General features: G+C 45.5%; 1 protein-coding gene across 2 annotated transcripts in view; it reads left to right on the top strand.

Annotated features, from left to right (window-relative positions):
- DGKG (diacylglycerol kinase gamma) overlaps positions 1–20,245 on the top strand; it is a 159,549-nt gene that overhangs the window by 62,424 nt on the left and 76,880 nt on the right. For both annotated transcript variants that reach the window (XM_032875584.1, XM_032875583.1), the window contains 2 exons: positions 1,374–1,534; positions 10,066–10,130. In XM_032875584.1, coding sequence (XP_032731475.1) covers positions 1,374–1,534; positions 10,066–10,130 — 226 coding nt within the window. The remainder of the gene's footprint in view (positions 1–1,373; positions 1,535–10,065; positions 10,131–20,245) is intronic.

Raw genomic sequence — 20,245 nt, 5'->3', positions numbered from 1 at the left:
CCTGGTGGCAGGAGCAGAGGAAGCAGGAGCCAGCCCCAGAAGGAAGTTGGCAGGCACAGATGTCCTCAGCCACACACTGAGGCTAGGGAAGAGCCCTCTGTTCAAGAGAAACAAGCAGAATGTGGTCCCGTGCTGCGCACTTCTAGGTGGCATAGCTCCGCACCAGGGTCATGCGGGAAGCCCAGCCCCGTGCTTCCAGAGAGACCCCAGGCCCTCAGCTATGTAGTTGCTACCACTGCTGTCTTGGGAGGCATCCCTGAAGAGCTGACCAAACTAACAACTTGAAAATACTCTTCGGGGTTGCCCTAAAATAAGCAGGGCAGTGGGAGTTTCACCTGAAGGAAAAGACTCTTTCTCCCACTAACCTCTCATGATTTGCAATTCTATTGCTGCATAACAAATGATCCTAAATGTAGAGGCTCAAAACATTCATTTGTTAGCTCCCAGTCCTCTGGGTCCAGAGGCCTGGAACAGCGTGACTCGGTTCTCTGCCTCCCAGCCTGCAGTGAGGGTGTTGCACAGGCCATGCTCCTCTCTAGAGTCTCTGAGGGAGAATTTGCTTCAAAGCTCTTTCATGTTGTTGGCGGAATTGAGTCCTTTGTGGTTCAAGGACTGATGTCCCCATTTCCTTGCTGGTTATCAGCTGGGACCACTATCAAATCCTTTAGGCTTCCTTTTTCCTTGATAGATGGATCCCGCCATCTTCAAAGCCAGCAAGAGAGAATCTCCCTCATCCGAAATCCCTCTCAATGAGAGCTTTGAGTCAGTTTCTTAAGGAAAAGCCCAGTCCTTTCTAAGGCCTCAACCAATCAGGTCGGATCCACTCAGATAATCTCCCTTGCTTAAAGTCTCCTGTGCCATATAGTATAGCTAATCATGACAATGACTGTCCTATCTTATTTATAAGCCCCATGAATTGCAGGATGTATACCCCTGGGTGGAGGGTGGTGGAGGGCTGGGGAGACCATCCTAAAATTCTGCCTACCACACTGTCCATCTCCGACATGACCTAGTCCTGGAACAGACCCTTTGTTCTCCCGTGTGCAGCTTCCCAGCCCCCCAGCCCACCAGTTCTCTAGGGCTGGATGTGGCTACACAGGCCTGCCCACCTTTGGCCAGCCCCCACACCTTTGCCTTCCAAATTTCCCCAGCTGCTTTGCCTTCCAAATCTCCCCAGCTTCTCTCTGATTACACTGTGTTGTCCTCTCCTTCTCCATGGCTCAGGGAACTTAAGTGTCTCTGCGGCCCCAGACACGCTGGGAAGTCTCCTGGTCACAGAAGCCCACAGAGTTCCCTGTCCTGATAGCTACCCGTATGTCAGTAACCACTTAGCCTTTCTGCCCTGGGATCAGATGTAATGCCATGCTCCACAGGTTATGAAGGGGGCAGCTTGACAAAAATCCTGAAGGACATCGAGCAGAGCCCCTTGGTGATGCTAGACCGCTGGCATCTGGAAGTCATCCCCAGAGAGGAGGTGGAGAATGGGGACCAAGTCCCGTACAACATCATGAACAACTATTTCTCCATTGGTGTGGTGAGTTGGTCAAGGATTGCCTTTCTGCATGGATGAGAAACGTCTGGGTGGGCAGAAGGTTCTGGTCCCCCATCCTCCCCCTCTAAGTCCCTACTCTTCACCTCTCCCGGCTACCCCAGTCTTGACTCGAGTCCAAGCATCCTTGCGTGTGGCCTAGGTATGTTCATCCAGAATGTACCAACCCCACACCCTAAATTATGGAGGAAATTCCATTCCCTGTAATTGGAACTAACACAAGAAAACTAGAAAATCTTTAAAAAACAGATTTACCCTTTGGAAAATTTGAAACAGTTTAAAAGAAGTAATAACCAAGGGGCAAAGTCAGGAGAAGACTCTCATGTGAGCTTCCAGAGTTGAGAATTCAGATCCTTTAAAGAAAACCAATGGTCCCAGGCTGGCTTAGCTAACTTAGTTGTCAGAATTCCTTCTCTCCTGTTCCCTCCCATCTCAACTGTATTCCCCACAGTCTGGGTGCTCATAAACCTCTGGGAGCATCTCCTCCCAGCTGACCCCTCCCTCAGGTGAGCTCCACGATCCTTCTAGGTGTTTTCCGCAGCCTTGTGTGTTCACCCCACCAGTGTACTCTCTGCATTGGATTGGAGGGATTGGTTTACTGTGCCCATTTCACACACCCCCCGCACACACGCATGCATACACACACACACCCAACACACACCCCTAACAGACCTCTAACACACACACACAACATACCCTCCTGCACACACACACACACACACACACACACACACACACACCCAGAGCACAAGGACAGCTCCACATCCCTCTTTCTTCCTCCAGCCCCCAGCACATCTAGCACAACTCAGTTTGTTATACTGAACTCAGTTTCTGGTCCAAAGAGGATGAGGGTGGACCCTCCTTCCCAAACTGTTAAGGATGAGATCTGGAAGAAAAAAGATCCATCCATTCCATAGATAGAACTGGGTTTCAGGAGGGGGATGCATCAAAGACACTAGCATTTATTGAGCACCTACTGTGAGCTCTCCACTATTGTAGACCTTATATATCACAATCCTTTGCAGTCTGGCAGGTGTCACTGTCCCGATAGTCCCCATTTTACAGACGAGGTCTGCAGACACTTGACTAGTGAGGACCGGGAACTGACACAGGCCCGCTGTGCCTTACAGGTTTTCCTCTCAGTTTCCTTGCCTCTGGAATTACCCTGCTCAGTGTCAGATGCATAGAAATCCCTCCAAACCAACCATCCAAACCCAGATTGTGTGGTAGTTGCTTTTGTCAACCATCCTCGCCTGAGCCTCTTTTGAAAACTTTTGTGGCTTAAAAAGAAAAAGGAATTAGACGGGGAAATGATACATAGCTTAAGAGAAGAGCAGATTTAAGGAAAGAGTTTTGGTTTTTTTTCTTTAAAGATTTTATTTATTTATTTGACAGAGAGATCACAAGTAGGCAGAGAGGCAGGCAGAGAGAGGGGAGGAAGCAGGCTCCCTGCTGAGCAGAGAGCCCAGATGTGGGGCTCAATCTCAGGACCCTGGGATCATGACCTGAGCCGAAGACAGAGGCTTTAACCCACTGAGCCATCCAGGCGCCCCAAGGAAAGAGTTTTCATAAGACTAGAAGGGGATCTGGGTGGCTCAGTCGGTTGAGCATCGGACTCTGGGTTTCAGATCAGGTCATGGTCTCAGGGTGGTGAGATCAAACCCCACGTCAGCTCTGCACTGAGCGTGGAGTTTGCATCAGATTCTTTCCCTCTTCCTCCTCCTCTAACCCTCCGCACTGCATGCACATCTCATTCTCTTTCTCTCTTTCAAATAAATAAATAGATAAATACAGTCTTTAATAAGAAGACCTGAAGAAGAGCCATGGAAGAGGAAAGGATGTTTTAAAATACCATATATTTACAGAATTTAAAATTTACCATATTTATAGGTATTTTCTTGATTCTTATGACCGCATTTGAGCAGCCATAAGAGTAGTAGCTCCATTTTGTAGATAAGGAAACAAAGAGTCAGATGAAGCGATTGGCTATCATTTTTGGGCTCCTAAGCCAGCACTGTTTTTCTATTACTACAACAGAAGACAGAGGCATCACAGGACCGACAGTCATGGTCTGAGAGAATGGGAGTTTGGAGGGGAGGGGGTAGGAGGTTGGGTGAGCCTGGTGGTGGGTATTATGGAGGGCACGTATTGCATGGAGCACTGGGTGCGGTGCGTAAACAATTCTAGAACACTGAAAAGAAATTGAAAAAATAAATAAAAATTTAAAAAAAGAATTAAAAAAAATATCCATTTAAACCTCTGAAAAAAAAAAAAGAATGGGAGATTGGACTGGCGGCAAGTTCAGGGTCCCTGTGCCCCAAGCTGGTTTATCTCCCCAGCTCACCTGGCCTCAGTTAGGGCAGATGCCTCTCCCTAGACCTCTTCCAGCTGCCCCCACTCCAGTGACCTAGGCAGACCCCTCCTTCCTCTTCTTGTTGGCTCAAATGCTTCTCTCCTTTTTGGCCCCCAGCTCAGGTCCCACTTTCCCCAGCAGGAACGCACAGCCCTCAGCTATTGCCAGTGGGACATGATCGACAGGTCTGGTATTCAGGAGGCTTCTAGAACATGGGCTTCCCATCATGACAATTTCACAAAAACTTGTGTCTTTTTCCTCTAGTAACCAGAGTATAGCTTGCTAACATTTATTGAGTCCTCGCTGCACATGAAGCGACCTTGATAGTGACATGATAGGTATAGTCATTACCCTTTTGCATTTCGTAAGAAGGAACTGCATCTTAGAATAATACAGAGACAGGTCTCAGCTGGTGAGTGGTGGAGCTGAGAACCACTGGGGTTGAGCTCCAGAGCCCCTGAGCTGTGGACCAGGAGCCATGCAGCCTCTACACAGCCCTCTCCGTCTTCAGATGCTTTCCTTCATAGTAACACTGGTAGGGGGCAGGGGGAGTCCGAACATTTAGTGTGTGATGACTCACTGGTGCCCTTTGTCGGAGATGCAAATTCCACCCCCATGACAGATCCTGGTTTGCTTTCTGATTCGGTTGGCCTGAGCAAGGTCTGGAAGTTTGCAGGCCTATGAGATAATTCTGATGTAGATGGTTCCCACCAATCTTCAGTGAGTGGAGACAGCCCATTAGAACAGAGAAGAATGGTCAGAAGAAGTATTCTTACACAGGAGCAGAACCCAGAACTGAACTAGATGGAGAAAAATGATAGCAAGGAGGGGACAACAAAGGGAGAGCAGAGTAGCAGGGCCGGGTGTCCTGCCTGGAAACTTCTAGATGGCAGTTTACAGCTGTGGCTGTCTTCAGAGTCTTTAGCCCCTTGACACACTCAGCTCTGGCTGCCAAAACATAATTCTTGATCCCTCCTATCTGTCTCTACACAGTGCCATATGCAAAAAATTTCACTCACTTAGTGCTTCCTGACCATGGATAAACACACCAAAAAAGAATAAACAGCCTCACCTTACCTAGATAACCTCACTGTAATCCCAAGAGCCACGATGATCATGGTTTTAGTTCATTTTTGCAACTAAGAAGGAAGGAAGGAAGCTGGGGGACAGGAGGAAGGAAAGGAGACCACCTAAGTGTCCCCCAAGGAAATGCATACAAACAGATTCTCCATCACACTCACTGGTCAGGGTATTTATTTGCCTGGGGCTGACTTATAATAACCCAGTCTGTTCGTCTTTTAAGTTATAAAGAACTCCACAATATCTTCCTCACGATTTTTTTCCCATACACCTTTCACTTAGGTGTGTTTAATATTTTATTATGAAGCAGTGAGGAACCAGGATGGTTTTTATCTCCTTGGTGTACCCTAAGGCTTCTCTCAATAAAATGTTTGCAGGGTTTGTATGCTCGCTCTTTAAAAGTTGGAAAGGGAAATTCTTGAGAAAACAAGTAGCCAACACACAACTCTGACAGAATCTGGGGCTGACATTTGCAGAAGCTCTTCCTCCCTATTTGACTTCCCAAACTTTGTAAGAGGAGAGGTAGGTATGTAAACCAACTTACAATTTTACTTCCTTCTGATAATCAGAGTCAGACTCCTTTGGCAAAGAGAGCCTTGTGAAGTCTTTGCCTCTGTTGAAGGACTCAGGGTATCTGAGTGATGTCAGGTGTCTGCTGCCTTGCATATATAAAGGTGATGACCGTGACAGTGACCGCTGCTGTGGTGGCCCTTGGTGGGAAAGCATTTGTCCTGACAAGTTCACCGGGGCCCCAGGGTACCAGCAAAATCCACGTCACACAGGGAGGGATAAACAGGGCCACCCAGAGAACCACTGTGGCCCCATCGTTACCACATTCCCCTCCCCTACACACATGCTGGCCCTCTACCAGCGACGAGCTGAGAGTCGGCCTTCTCAGTCCCCCTAACTGACAACACCCCTTGGCAGGAGATTTTAAACATAGTCATTCAGGCTGCTACTTCCTCTGGCTTCTCTGGCCTTCTCATCCCTGCTCTTTATTTTCGGATTTGCAGAAATGTCAGGATGGCCAGGTATCAGTGACAGGAAGTTTGGGCCCGTGAAGTAATTCCTGGGGTATGTGTGATGCCCGGTGCCTCAAAGGCTCTGCTGTCACTGAGCCTCCACGGGAGGAGTGAACAGCTAATCCCTTGATTCAATGAAATCTATTTCTGCTGCTAGGGGAACCCATGGGCCAAGGAGAGGCCACAGTCTCCACACTAACCCGCACACCATTCTCCACCTTACAGATTGTAGTTCTCAGTCTTCACCAGCTAAGTTTCCAAAATGATGAGCCCCCTACCCATTAGGGAATTTTCGGGCTCCTGCACCTTTTCCCTGCAACTTTTTGGATTCCTTCAGGGTTAAGTTCTTGTGTGTCACCTGAGAGCCCTTGGAGGTCCTAAGACAATGGGACTCACTGAGAGATATCTGGGACAAAGGGTCTACACTCTTTTTCATCTTCCTATCTGCCATAATTTTTCAGAACTATCCAAATTCCAAATGATCTGTTTTATTGTCTCCTTTGTCCTTTTTATCTCCATAAGTTGCCCAAGTGACTTGGACCTGCGTTGTCCAATATGGTCGACATTAGCCACATAGGGCGATTGTGTACTTGCGATGGTACTAGTGTAAATTGAGAGATGCTGTAAGGATAAAATATACACCAAATTTCAGAAATGTAGTATAAAAGAATTTTCAAGATCTCAGTGATTTTTTATATTGATTACATGTTGTAATGATAACATTTGTCACTGAAAATATATTATCAAAGTTAATTTCACCTTTTCACTTTTTGAATGTGGTTACTAGAAAAAATTTAAATTTATTTCTGTCGGACATCCCTGACCTAGACATCCAAATATCTCAGAGTCCAAATTATGGTTGCTTATATTGGGAAGGAGCACAAAAAAATCTTTTGGACTTTTAGTTTTAGTTCAGGAAAGAGCAGCCCATCATCTCCTCTGTTCCTCACACCTCACAGAAGGGACACTGGAGAGTGACCTTCAGAAATGCCATCACTTCCAACGCTTTGCAATTCCCATCTCCATCCACCTGCCCCTTCTAAATGGAAGTCTCATGTTGCTGTAATTATTACCAAGAAAGGGTCTGGACTCTTGTAGTACTAGTTTCCAAAATTTAAAGAAATCGCTGCTGAATACAAACACACCCAGCTCAGGGGCTGGCGCAGAGCTCAATAGAGGACAAAGGAGTCTTCACTCTTTTAAATCCCCGGGTAGAGAAATGTGGTCAGAATCAAGGTCTTTTAAAGATTTTTTTTTAATTTTTATTTATTTATTTGACAGAGATTGCAAGTAGGCAGAGAGGCAGGTAGAGAGAGAGGGGGAGGGGAGGCAGGTGTCCACAGAGCAGAGCGCCTGATGCGGGACTCCATCCCAGGACCCTAAGATCATGACCCCAGCCGAAGGCAGACGCTTAACCCACTGAGCCACCTAGGCACCCCAGAGTCAAGGTCTTTATCAGCATCTCCTTTCCTGCTCAGCTCTCCCTTGCTACTTTGTGTATTTGTCAGGAGGTTACAATGGAACCCCGTGCTTAACTAATAATATTATAAAGGCTCTGGTCTTTGTGAAAGGAAGCTTTGCAAAATCTAGTTTAAAAAAAATAACAACAGCAGGGGCACCTGGGTGGCTCAGTGGGTTAAGTGAGCTCAGGTCATGATCCCAGGGTCCTGGGATTGAGTCCCACATCGGCTCCCTGCTCAGCAGGGAGCCTGTTTCTCCCTCTGCCTCTGCCACTCCCCATGCTTGTACTCTCTCTTTCTCTGTTGAATAAATAAGTAAAGTCTTTAAAAACAACAACAAGGATAATCAGAACTGTGCAGAGGGAGGGAGCCTGTGCCCATATCCCTGAGAATAAGAAAACCAGGAACCAGTCCTTAAGAGTCTTAGGGATATGTCGGGGGGGGGGGGGTGGCAAAGCACAGATCATGCCAGGCAACATGTGATGACTTTTTTCTTTCCTCCTCTTTCTTTCTTTTCTCCTCTGACAGAAGAAAATTAGTGCTTCAAAGGAACACAAGTAGATGGAATATTTTCTTGAATTCTAGAGAAGCATTTGACAGATGTCACAGGAATCTTATTCAGAGTGTTCACTGAAACTTGCTCAGAGCTGGGGTGGGGAGATGAAGGCCTGCTGCCTGAGAAGCCCCCCAGGACAGAAGCTTGGAGGCCCTGCACACGTCCTACCATGTGTCCATGGGGGGCCTAACCAAGACCTTCAATTCTCCATGTGTCTTAAAGGAAAAATGAAACAATCAATAACTAGAGTTTAAATGTTAAAATCCTGGATGCCTCTATGGCTGTTGGTTAAGCATCTGCTTTTGACGAGGGTCGTGATCCTGGGGGCCTGGGATCAAGCCCCACTTCAGGCTCGCTATCAGCAGGGAGTCTGTTTCTCCTTCTACCCCTGCCACCTGCTCGTGAGATCTCTCCCTCTCTTCCTTCTCTCTCTCTCAAATAAATAAATAAAATCTTTTTTAAAAAGAAAAAGAAATAAATGTTAAGTTCCCAAAACATTATTTCAGCAGGAGTGTTGGCCAACCACACACAAAAAAAGCCCTTGGCCTAGACTTGCCTCTGTAGTGGGCTGCCTACTGGGTTTACTCCTCTGCCAAGTACAAGTATGACAGAAGCCCCTCTTTGCCCCCTAACTTGCTTCCAGCCTTTCTGTCTCCCACCATTGGCCTATATTTTACTCCCCCCACACAGAACATACTCAAAAAAAGCTGCTCCACTGAACGATACCTCCTGATGTTAAAAAATAATGATAACATTCAGAATTTTTCTTTTATGAGTACATAACAAGAAATGGAATTAATATGCATTCACTTAAATGGAATTTCAGTTCTCTTTTAGCCACATAGTGTAGTAAATGAGTTTCTGTAGCTTTTTTTTCTGCACGTATCTGAGTCAGCTCCCTTGTTTCTGTGTCACTCCCTGCCCCCCAACCTACAGCTTGATTCTCCTATTTCTTTCTAAAGCCCAGCACCTGCACCTAACGTGTTGGCATGAGGCCTGAGCAGTGAGGGGGCTCAACACATTCTTCTGCTTGACAAGGAGACCATTAATGAGGGTGAAAGACCTAGCATGAGGAGGAAAGATGAGCTTGGTTTTAGGGCTGAAGCTGAGGGTTGGTTCTAGAAATACACACTGTGGAGACATCAGAGACATTAGTAATAAGTGTGAGAACTCGAGATGATCTATGACATGGAGTGTAGGCTGCATATAAGACTCAGTCTGAGAAGGTCTGATCAGAGAATGGAAAGCCCAGAAACATGGTGTCATGGGAGCCTTCCTAATAGTGAGTGCTGAGGAGCAGGTGGCCAATAGCGCAGCAAAGGGGGTGTGCAAATAGGAGAGCAGCAAAGAGTCCACAGAAGGTGCTAGTGAGACTCTTTTTGACCTTGGGGAAGGTCCTTTCTGTGGAGATCAAGTAAGAGAAGCCAGACATTGAAATATACTACTAAGCATGTTATTCAATGCTACTAATTATTTCTCCTGATGCAGATGACTAGAATTTATATATAATAGCATCTACTGAAGTCAGTTTTCTGGTTTTGACAATGTACCATCGTTACATAAGATGTTATTGGGGGAAGCTGGGTGAAAGGGATACAGGAACTCTCTGTACTATTTTTGCAACTTCTTGTGAGTCTTAAAATATTCCCAAATAAAAAGTATTTTTTAAAAAGAGTTAATATGGCAAGGCATTTCCAGAAATTCACACTCAACCCCACGCACAGGCTTCTGCACTCTAACTGCCCCCACACCCAGACACACGCTCTCCCCTCAAAGGGCAGCGGCTGTCCCCTTCATTCACCCTGAACTATGGCGGAGAGTGAAAACTGCAAGGAGCAGAGCGGCTTAGGCTCTGCCAGCTTTGGTGGCTAGCCCCTAACCTTAGACCTGGTGTTCCCCCTTTGTGGGACCCTCCTTTTCTCCCCTGTGACCCCAACTCTCCAGGTTTGGGGGCTTTCGGTGAAAGCCTGTGTGCTTCCTTTCTTTCCACAGGGCACGGTCATGACCACTAACCAGGCGTCTGCTTTCCTCTTGTTCCCTTTCAGGATGCTTCCATTGCACACAGATTCCACGTGATGAGAGAGAAACACCCTGAAAAATTCAACAGCAGGTAAGAGTGTCATGAGGCTGCATCCCTCCCCGTAGGCACTGCCCGCTGGCCCCGCCCCGCCCCACGCAGCCGGCTAGACCCAGGCGTCCACCTGCTCTCACCCAAACGTTCTTGGCCCCGCCGCCCGGGGACTTGACTTGGCTTTCCTGCCACGTTGCCGGAAGGAGGGTTTCCATTTCCAAGCAGAAATCGGTGTCAGAAACCTGCCACAGCCTGGCCGCCTGTCCCCTCCCAGAGGATGCTGTGCAGTGGGAGGAACGGCGAGCTGGCAGGGAGGGCGTGGTATCCCGGCCTTAAGAGGTGGGGATTTGCTCTTGGCTAACTAGAACCCCACTCCAGGCCGCTTTCTCTAGGCGGAAAGCTCCCGCAGCCCCCAGCCCCCGAGAATTTCTGTGAGGAAGGGCAGGCGGGACGGCAGGGGCCTCGTCTCTTCTGGGTTTTGAAGGGAGGGGGAGGCAGCGACGGGGCCTGGGCGGGAGGGCGGAGAGGGCGTCGCCTCCGCTTCCCCCGACAGCAGAGGGCAGCAGAGGGAGGCCCCTGCAGAGGCTGTGAGACCAGAAGCCGGCCAGGTCCCAGCCTCAGCCCCTGCCTGGGTGAAGCCTGGATGTTAGGTCCAAAAATACAGGAGAGAGAAAACCAGTCCTCTCGCAAACAAAACCAAACCCTTCTTGCTGGTGGGAGGCAATATGCTAGAAGTGAGTTGTGACTGGCACATAGCTAACCCGGGATTGCTAAAATACCTTTCTCCATTCTTCTTTCTTTTTTTCTTCTCTTTGGTTGATTTCCATCCCTGTTCCTCTTTGTTGTGCCATTGCAAGATGACCATTGTGTCCCTCCCCACCCTCCAGCAGGTGGGGAGGAGGAATGCAGACTGAGCCTGAAGGGAGTGACTTATTCAGCCCGTAGGATTCCCTTCAGAGCAGAGGTCCAGTGTTGTCTGAAGACATTTGTCTAAAGCCTTGCACCCCCAAAGAGGGCCATCATTTTCATTCCTGATCCTTTCCCCTGACCCCACTGCCCGGAAGGTTAACCGGGAAAAAGAAACTCTTATCACAACATACTTAAGCTGCAGGAAAAGTTATCTGCGACCTACTAGCTGAACTGATCTTCTTAGTGTGGTCCTTCTGTCCTAGGCCTGTTCCGCCTGGCCCTCCCACATCCTGCACACAATCACGAATCACTATTAACAGGTGTACATCCAACTTCCACCCTTACTGTAATCAGCCGACCCTCCTTGCACATTCTTCCATTTTCCCACACACGCTAAATTATTCCTTCTCTTCCACCTCTGAGGTGCTCTTTTCCCAGAGGTGACCTTACGCATACCCTTACACACATACTTGTTAAAATGCCAGATGCCTGTGAAATCCATAGCGGTTCTGCTCATTGGTTCATTCCACACTAGCTTTTGAAAACAGACTCTGTACCAGGCACTGTTCTGTAGGTGTTTTGGACAGAGGGACTCACAGTCCAGGGATGCAGACCGGAAGGCAGATATGCAGAGTGACTTGTGTTTAGTGGTATGAATCGAGCTAACCTATGGGAACACAAAGCAAGGACATGGAATTTGGTGTGGAAGGACTTCTATCTGTGGAGATGCCAAGACCTGAGAAACAAGTGTATATCTTTCAGGTTGACAAAAAGAGAAGGACAGGGGCGCCTGGGTGGCTCAGTGGGTTAAGCCTCTGCCTTTGGCTCAGGTCATGGTCTCAGGGTCCTGGGATCGAGCCCCGCATTGGGCTCTCTGCTCAGGAGGGAGCCTGCTCCCCTCCCCCCCGCCTGCCTCTCTGCCTACTTGTGATCTCTCTCCTCTCTGTCAAATAAATAAATAAAATCTTTACAAAAGAGAGAGAGAGAAAAGGCAGCCCAGGGAGAAGGAAGCAAAAGTACAGAAGGATAATAACAAGGAATGAGAGGAAGCAGCATGCTCGGGGAAGAGCAAAGGAAGTTTGTAGAGTGATGAAGCAGAGGAAGGCAGAAATTTCTCCATGTTCCATAAATCAGTAGGTCCTCACAGGACATATAAATAGAGTGGTTGTCGATTGCCCACATGATTAAATATAATTAGAAAGATACCTCTGTCAGAAAAAAGTTGTAATTGTGCCTTTCACTGTGATCTGGTGAGTGTTTTTCCTTCCCACTTCCTCCATGCCATTAATAAGACTAGGCTACAGGTAGTTGCACACCTTCCCCTGGTCAAGGTCAAGGTAGTGGGGTCACCTGGGATGAGAGGCACACAGATTTGCGTGCCTCCAAATAAAGGGAGACCTAGTGGCGCAGAGGTGGGTCCTGCGGCACAAGGTCCTAGCAGCCGTCCTAGTAAGAACTTTGAGTCCTTGCTGCTTCTACCCCGCCTGCTTGCTCCGGTGGAAAACACTCATGAGTGCCTCCTTTGTCCACCAAGAGGCAGGCGAGCAGCCGTTTTCTCCAGGCTTCCTTATTTAGCTTTGGAGATGGTTTTAAATAGGCAGGTGGTTGTTGCCATGGTTACCCCATTACACCAGCGGCTAAACTTAGGAAGGGCCACAAGGGATAGGAAGAAAGCTTGATACCGGAGATTTGGAAATGTAAACGATATTATCAAACAAGGTTTCATTTTACTTGGCTGAACTTAGGTTTTCCAGAGAGTAGCCACTGCTTGCTTGGCTAGATGTCCTTACAGTGAAGGTGCCGGGCCAAGCCCTCGGGGACAACCCTGAGGTTAAATCTGGGGAGTTGTAACTGTTCTGTTTTGGTTTGAACATGGGCTAGAATTTATCGGGAACTTGAATCTTTCACAGGGCTCATTCACTTTTCTGGGCTATTCTAACAAGAATCCTCAACCTGAGTTACAAAGGCTGCAGGAGCTCCAGGAACCCCTTGAAATTGTATAGAGGACACTGAATATAGTTTTCTGGAGAGAAAATACATACCTATCAGAAGGCGCTCACAGGGACCCGTGGCCCTCTTATGGCTTAAAGTCACAGTTCTGAGGCCTCCTTAAATCCTAAAAGGGGGTCGGGGTTTGGTTGGGGTTTTAGGAAATTCTTCTTCCTTTGGCTTCTCTACACAGGTTGTTGCCAGAGAAGGTGGCTGGTTGTACAAAACTAAGTTATGTTCGTTAGTGGAATAGCTTTGTTGATGGAGCAAGAACCAGACCCAAGAATGTGGGAATACGAGCCAACTGCGATGGGCAAGGATAAAAAGGCCTTTAATGGGGCTATTTTTGGTACATTCTGCTTCCTAATCATTGACAGGCTAATAATTAATTGCTAGTTTGGAAATATTATGAAAAATTATCATCTTGTCGTTGGCAAAAACAACAGAAGACAGATTTAATTCAACTAAGATTCTGACATGTGTTAGAAGGTGTTCTAGGCTACAAGGGTAAATAAAACCTGATTCCTGCCTTCAGGGAATTCATGTGTAGCAAAGAAGGAAGAGTAATCTTCAAATATTTTTTATGAAGTGATTTTCACGTACAAGGAGGTTCCATTTTGTAGTTCATACAGCATAAAGGAAGCTGGATAGTGTAAGACACTTACTAATGGTTGTGTCCCTACATCACTTATAAATGAATTGTTTAGAAGACAGAAATGGTGTTATAGGGAACCAAAGAAAGAACTGTTATTTTCTGAGCTCCTACTAGGTGCCAAGTGATAAACTAGGTTCTTCAAATACATTATGTTATTGACATCCCACGATCACCCTACAAGGTAAATATTAGATAAAGGGATTTTATAGATAAAGACACTGAGGCTGGGAGAAGCCGAGTCACCTGACTGAAATGAGACGTCTTTGTAAGCACTGGAGCTGAGTGATTCTAAGCCAGTGCCTAACTCCTCCAGACTTCAGACTCTGACTTCTGCACTTGCTTTCTCCTGTGGATTTCATTCATCAAATACCTATTGTATATCAAACACGCTGATGGGTACTACATACACGGTCCCACTCTGTGCTCACAGTAACATGCAAGGTTAAATGCTGTGATCTCCATTTTAGAGAAGAAAATACGGAGGCCAAGGAGGGTAGAGCTTTTATCACCTCTGTCCATCTTTATGGATTGTCTCTGTGGGAAAATGCCTGCCAAGTTCCAAAGGGGGACTGGCACGCCACCCACTCTCAGTTGTGTGGCGTGACTCTTCTCCCTGTCTCCATGTCCATGGCACAGAGCAGGACCGAATATAGATGGGGGCAGCCAGTGCAAGGTTAACATGCAGGGCCCTTTAAGAATTTCAAGTCCACGGGAGTAGAGCTTTAATTAAACCAAGAACAGAGCCCTTCTGGTGTCCGGTTCCTTGCACCTATGTAGACTTCTCTTTCGTAAGGTGGCCCTGGCAAGGAGAGAGGAATTTATTTAAAACAAACAAACAAACAAACAAACAAAAACCTCAGAGGTTCCAGGGCTCATGGAGGGGGGACGTTTGCAAGAAAGGCAAAAGGAATGGAGGAAAGATGGCTTCAACCGCGGAGGAGGGAAGGGATGATAAGTCCCTCAAACAAGCGGTAGTCTGTATTAGCAGATGAGCTGATGACACCACGGAAGTCTTGCGGGTCTCTAAGAACCAGTTCTCCGTGGAGTTTCTGGATGAACTCTCTGTGAAGGGTTTTTTTGATTTATGGAATATATACACGAAAGCTCCCAAATCCCAGTGTCACTGTGGCTGAGTGTCCAGAAAGAGAAGTCTAGCAATGGAATTCTTTTCGTTGTTGCTCTGCTCATAAACTCCGAGCACTTGGAGAATGTGTTATTCCAAACCTGTCGAGTGCCATCCACTTGAATATGTCCCTCAGCAGTTTAGGCTGAAGCAAAGTATTTCCTGTTAGACACTTCAAAGGCACCGAAACAGTGCTTCATTCCTACCAAAAGCGGACCACCTTTCCCAAAAGCCCTTGGGTAATTAGTACACTCTGGAGTGTTAGCTTTCTTGGACCCAGGCCCATGGAGTAATTGATGAGGGGTTCCCCTAGAAGTCCTTATGTAGCCTGAGACCTTAAGAGGTTGGAATTACATCTTGCAAATAACTAAGCCCTTTCCAGATATTTATAGAATGAGGCAGCAGGGTATAGTCAAAGTTGGCACCCAGAGTTGGCTCTGCCACTTACTAGCTGTGTGACCTTGGGTAAGTTACTTAATCTCTTTAATCCTTTGCTTCCTCCCCCGAAAATCTTGCAAGGTTGCTGTAAGTATATGGAGATCGAGTACAAGTTCATGGCACACCGTGGGTAATCAATGAACATTTGTTGTTGAGTATTGTTGAATAACAAGCATGAGTAAAACATTGCCTGAAATTGTCAATGAAATCAGTCACCATGAAGTCTTTGATTTATTGGCATGGCCCTTGAACTGAAATTTGGAGGACAACTGAAAGTTGGAGGAGACCTCTTCTGTGATACATTAAATCCCTCTCCTAGGGAACGGAAGGATAGCATCAATTAGCCAGGATTGAGTTGGATTCTATAGGACTGGAGCGATAGAGAAAATTCCCTTTATAGGCTCCATGGGTGTTCAAAGAGGCAGAGATTTGGCATCTGAACATCAGAGGTGCTAAGTCCAAATGCCAAGGCCAGGCTAGAGACAGGATCAAGACTGGAAGAGCAGACCCCAGATGACATGGAAGGAGAAGGAACAGGGTAGGAGTAAGAGGGAGTTGCAGGGCAGATGCTGTGTGCTTCCTGGGATACCTAGGGCTTACCAGCTGGGGCCATGGAGTGCACTGTTGGTGGGTAGGGGGATGGCCAGGGGCAGTCAGACACGAGACGTAACGACATTTCATTCATACTGGCTCTCCCCTCACCCACAGAGCATCTCTTCTCTTACTTTAGATAACACAGAAGTGTTCTGTAGGAGGCAAAATAGAAGCCAGCAAAGCTCAAATCATACAATTCTGAAAATGAAAGGGCTTCGCCTATTGAATACGGGTGGTATGTGATGAGTCCCAGGCATAGACTGTATCACCATTTATGTAAGATTTTTTTTTAAGATTTTATTTATTTACTTATTTGACAGACAGAGGTCACAAGTAGGCAGAGAGGCACGCAGAGACAGAGAGAGGGGGAAGCAGGCTCCCTGCTGAGCAGAAAGCCCGATGTGGGGCTCGATCCCAGGACCCCGGGATCATGACCTGAGCCGAAGGCAGAGGCTTAACCCACTGAGCCACCCAGGCGCCCCTAGATACTTTTTTTTTAATCGAAAAATGAAACCATTCTAAGTTACCCTTTCCAGGAGCCCCATGAGGTAGCGTAATGTTACAGCCCAGGTGTTTGACTTTCCCAAAGCATAAAGGTACAAAAGCAGCAGACACAGTAAGGTTAAAATCCTCACCATTGGAGGTTCATTTGGTGTCCTGATTTGGGTTTGTCTAATAGTCAGCACCCAAGAGAGACCTGCTCTAGGTACCCAGAGGTCCAGACTGTCTGCACCTGTTTCCCTCAATACATCAAACTATTTTTTCAAACATTTGGGATTCAGAAAAACCCCAAGTGAAGTTGATTGTGGCATTTCTATTTTTATTGTTACTCCCATAGGTATTTAGAAAGGAAATGCAAACCTTATGCTTTGTGTTCAAGTACCTTTGACTCTTCAAGTCACTTCTGACAGAGCAGCTTACTTAATTAGTGGGATGTTTATATACTAGCCCACAAAAATGTTTTATCCCCACCCTCCCCACCCATCCTTGGAAGAGATGCAGGGAGTGAAATGAATGAAATATGGGTTCATGTTTTTTTCACCAAGCATTCATCATTATGCAACTGCATAAGTTCAGGGATTTTTCTTGGCTGTCTTATTTGTTTACAGTCAGCCCTTGATTATTTGCAGAAACAAGGGAACAGCAACATGGATCATTTAGAGCTGTGGATGTTACTAATATTTGTGTGCAGGTCTCTCTACCTCAATGACTCACAGTAATTTAATATGATGAAATCACATTGACTCTTTTTTTTTAAGACGTATTTATTTTTGAGAGAGAAAAAGCACAGGGGAGAGGGACAGAGGGGGAAAGAGAATCTCCAGCAGACTCCCCACTGGGCACAGAGCCCTGAGCAGGGTTCCTTCTCATGACCCTGGGATCATGACCTGAGCCAAAATCAAGAGTCCTGTGCTTAACCGACTGAGCCACCCAGGTGCCTTGAAATCACATTGACTCTTAACATTTCTTTCATTTTCCTCCTGACTCCCCAGCCCACTGGAACGGGTAACACAGCTTCAGACTGGCACATTGGAGCAGCCTATGGTATCTCAAGGCTCCTTATAAAGTTGCTGGTTTGCCAGAACAGTTCCTTATTGTAGTTTAACAAACCTTTTCTTCTTGCGCCTTCCCAGCTAAAACAAGAAAGGTATGACTCATGTCAACAAAGAGTGGAATCAGTTTGTGGTAATATCAAAAGGAACTTGAAAGCAAGCTATAGTTTCAAGTCATTAGAATAGATAATCCAAAAATTATCAGTATTGATGGATTGATTGATATTTAGAAATATTTCCATCGAAGAGCTCAAGATAGACTATATCAAGTTCAGAAGGGATAAGGTCAGCATGATAAGCTCCTGGAAGAAAGTCAAAAGTAAGGTTAAGAACTCCCCATGTCCTCAAATGGGTGTCAACAGTGTGGATGATTTCCAGAGGGAAGAGGTCAGGAAAGTGCTAGAATTTAATGTCTTAATAAGGAAAGACTGAATCTGGGTTTGTTCCACCCAAAGAAAAGACTTAGGGAGAAGGGATTATTGACTTCAAATACTTAAAAAATATTTCTCATAAAGGAGGAATTGGGTTATTTGGCCTGATAAATCAATGGGGGAAATGACTGGAAAGACCACTCTAAGCACCAAATATTGGACATCATTTCTACCAATTAGAGCCATTCTCAGGGGCAGGGGGCTACCGATGAGAGCATTTTCAGATTTTAATGTTCACGCAGGTGCAGCACAAACATCTGGGACTCCAGTAAGGCCAGGTGCCTGGGGGTACAGGCAATATCATCAGACAGCCTGGGCTCCAGTGCTGGAGCTGTCATAACCACTTACATGCGACCTTCATCAAGTTACTCTTCTAAGGCTTAGTCTGCTCACCTGTGAAATTGGGATATCATACTTCATTTGTTTCCTATGGATGCTGTAGCAAATTACCACAAGCTCAGTGGCTTAAAACAACGCTAATTTTTCATATTGCAGTTCTGGAGGTCAGAAATCTGAAATAGGTCTCACTGGGCTAAAATCAAGGTATCCTCAGGGCTGCATTCCTTTCTGGAGGCTCTAGGGGAAAATCCGTTTCCTTACTTGCTTGCATCTGGAGGTTGTCTACATTCCTTGGCTAGGGCCCCCTTCTATCTTGAAAGCCAGCAATGACCAGTTAAGTCTTTCTCTCCATGGCATCCTTTTGATAGTCTCTTTCTGCCTCCCTCTTTCACTTACAAGGACCCTTGTGATTATACTAGACCCACACAGATAATTCAGGATTATCTCCCTATCTCAAGGTCAGCTGACTGTCAATTTCAATTCCACCTGCAACTTTAATTGCCTTTTGCCATATGAATTAACATAGTCACAGATTCCAGGAATTAGAAAGTGGACATTTTCAAGACATTATTCTGCCTACTACAAATACCTTACCTAAGTACCATAGAATTATTCTGAAGCTCCAATGGACAAATGCATTTAAAGTGTTGTTGTTGTTTTTTTAATTTTTTTTAATTTTTATTTTTATTTTTTCAGCGTAACAGTATTCATTGTTTTTGCACCACACCCAGTGCTCCATGTATTTAAAGTGTTTATTACAAAGGCTTGGCACAGTTACTATATTGCTATTATTATTATTATTATTATTTATATTATTACAAAAATAGATCCTACATCAAATAATAGGCATCTTGGATGACTCAGAAGCCCTTAAATTCTGAGATTTGGTGATTTTCTGAAAGGGACAAATAAATACCTGTTGGTCATAGGACATGAGTCATCAATACAGCAATATGTGACATCCTTTTTCTCTTCATTTTTCTTGATAAATTTTTTCAATGCATTTATCATTATTTAATAATAGATCATAAAGTATGATTACATAATACATTGCAGTATTATTATAAATAATTTGTAGGGGTGCCTGGGTGGCTCAGCTGGTTATGTGTCCGCCTTTGGCTCAGGTCATGATCCCAGGGTCCTGGGATGGAGTCCCATATCAGGTTCCCTGCTCAGTGGGGAGCCTGCTTCTCCCTCTGCCTCTGTCTGTCACTCCCCCCACTGTCAAATAAATAAATAAAATCTTTTTTAAAAATTTAAAAATATTCAATAAATAAATAATTTGTAAAGTTCAGAAAAGTTAAAAAAGAAACAAATCACTTATAGTGTCATCACTCAGAAACACAATATTACCTTTTTCAGCGGTTTACTTGATACACGTATTTTTAAATATTTGTAATAACATGTTTTTATAGTTATATGTGCCATTTCTCAAAAAACTTTTCTTTATATGAGTAATTAAGTCTTATTATGGAAAATAAATCATACTGTCCCCAGGAAATAAACAATTTTAGCATTATAATATCTTTTTCCCATACTTGCACTGTACAATTTTATTTACTTGAGATCACACTGTACACACTGGTTTAAAACACTATTAGCATAGTAGGGGCACCTGGATGGTTAAGTGTCCAACTCTTGATTTCAGCTCAAGTTGTGATCTCAGGGTCCTGGGATCAAGCCTACATTGGGCTCCATGCTCAGCCGGATGTCTGCTTGAGGATCCTTTCCCTCTCTTTCTGCCCCTTCCCCCACTCACACTCACTCTCTCCACCACCCCCCGCCCCCGTTGATAAATAAATCTTTTTAGAAAATACTATTAACACAGTAGTATTTACAGGGTTTGGAGGGAAGCGGATATAAAGGAGCTGATTAGAGTGAGTTTATCTCCAGTGGGAACTTTATTAGTCTTCTCTGATTAAAAAAAATCCCAATGATTTTGTTCAGTCACTATGAGAGTTTTAAAGATACCATTACTCAAGTCCCTTTGCAAGTGAAATAACTGTTTGATATATTATGTAACTTTATCTTTGTGGAAGGAAAATTTGAAAATTTGACCCTCAGAAGCAAAGTTCCTCGTCCTGTACGTGGTTTTGCTGTATGGGAATAAGACCAGTTTGTGT

Source organism: Lontra canadensis, unplaced genomic scaffold (genome assembly GCF_010015895.1).
Source record: "Lontra canadensis isolate GAN:19392208 unplaced genomic scaffold, GSC_riverotter_1.0 scaffold56, whole genome shotgun sequence".
NCBI classification, from domain to species: Eukaryota; Metazoa; Chordata; class Mammalia; order Carnivora; family Mustelidae; genus Lontra; species Lontra canadensis.
The sequence above is the reverse complement of the archived record's forward strand: the minus strand, read 5'-3'. Positions and strand labels throughout refer to the sequence as shown.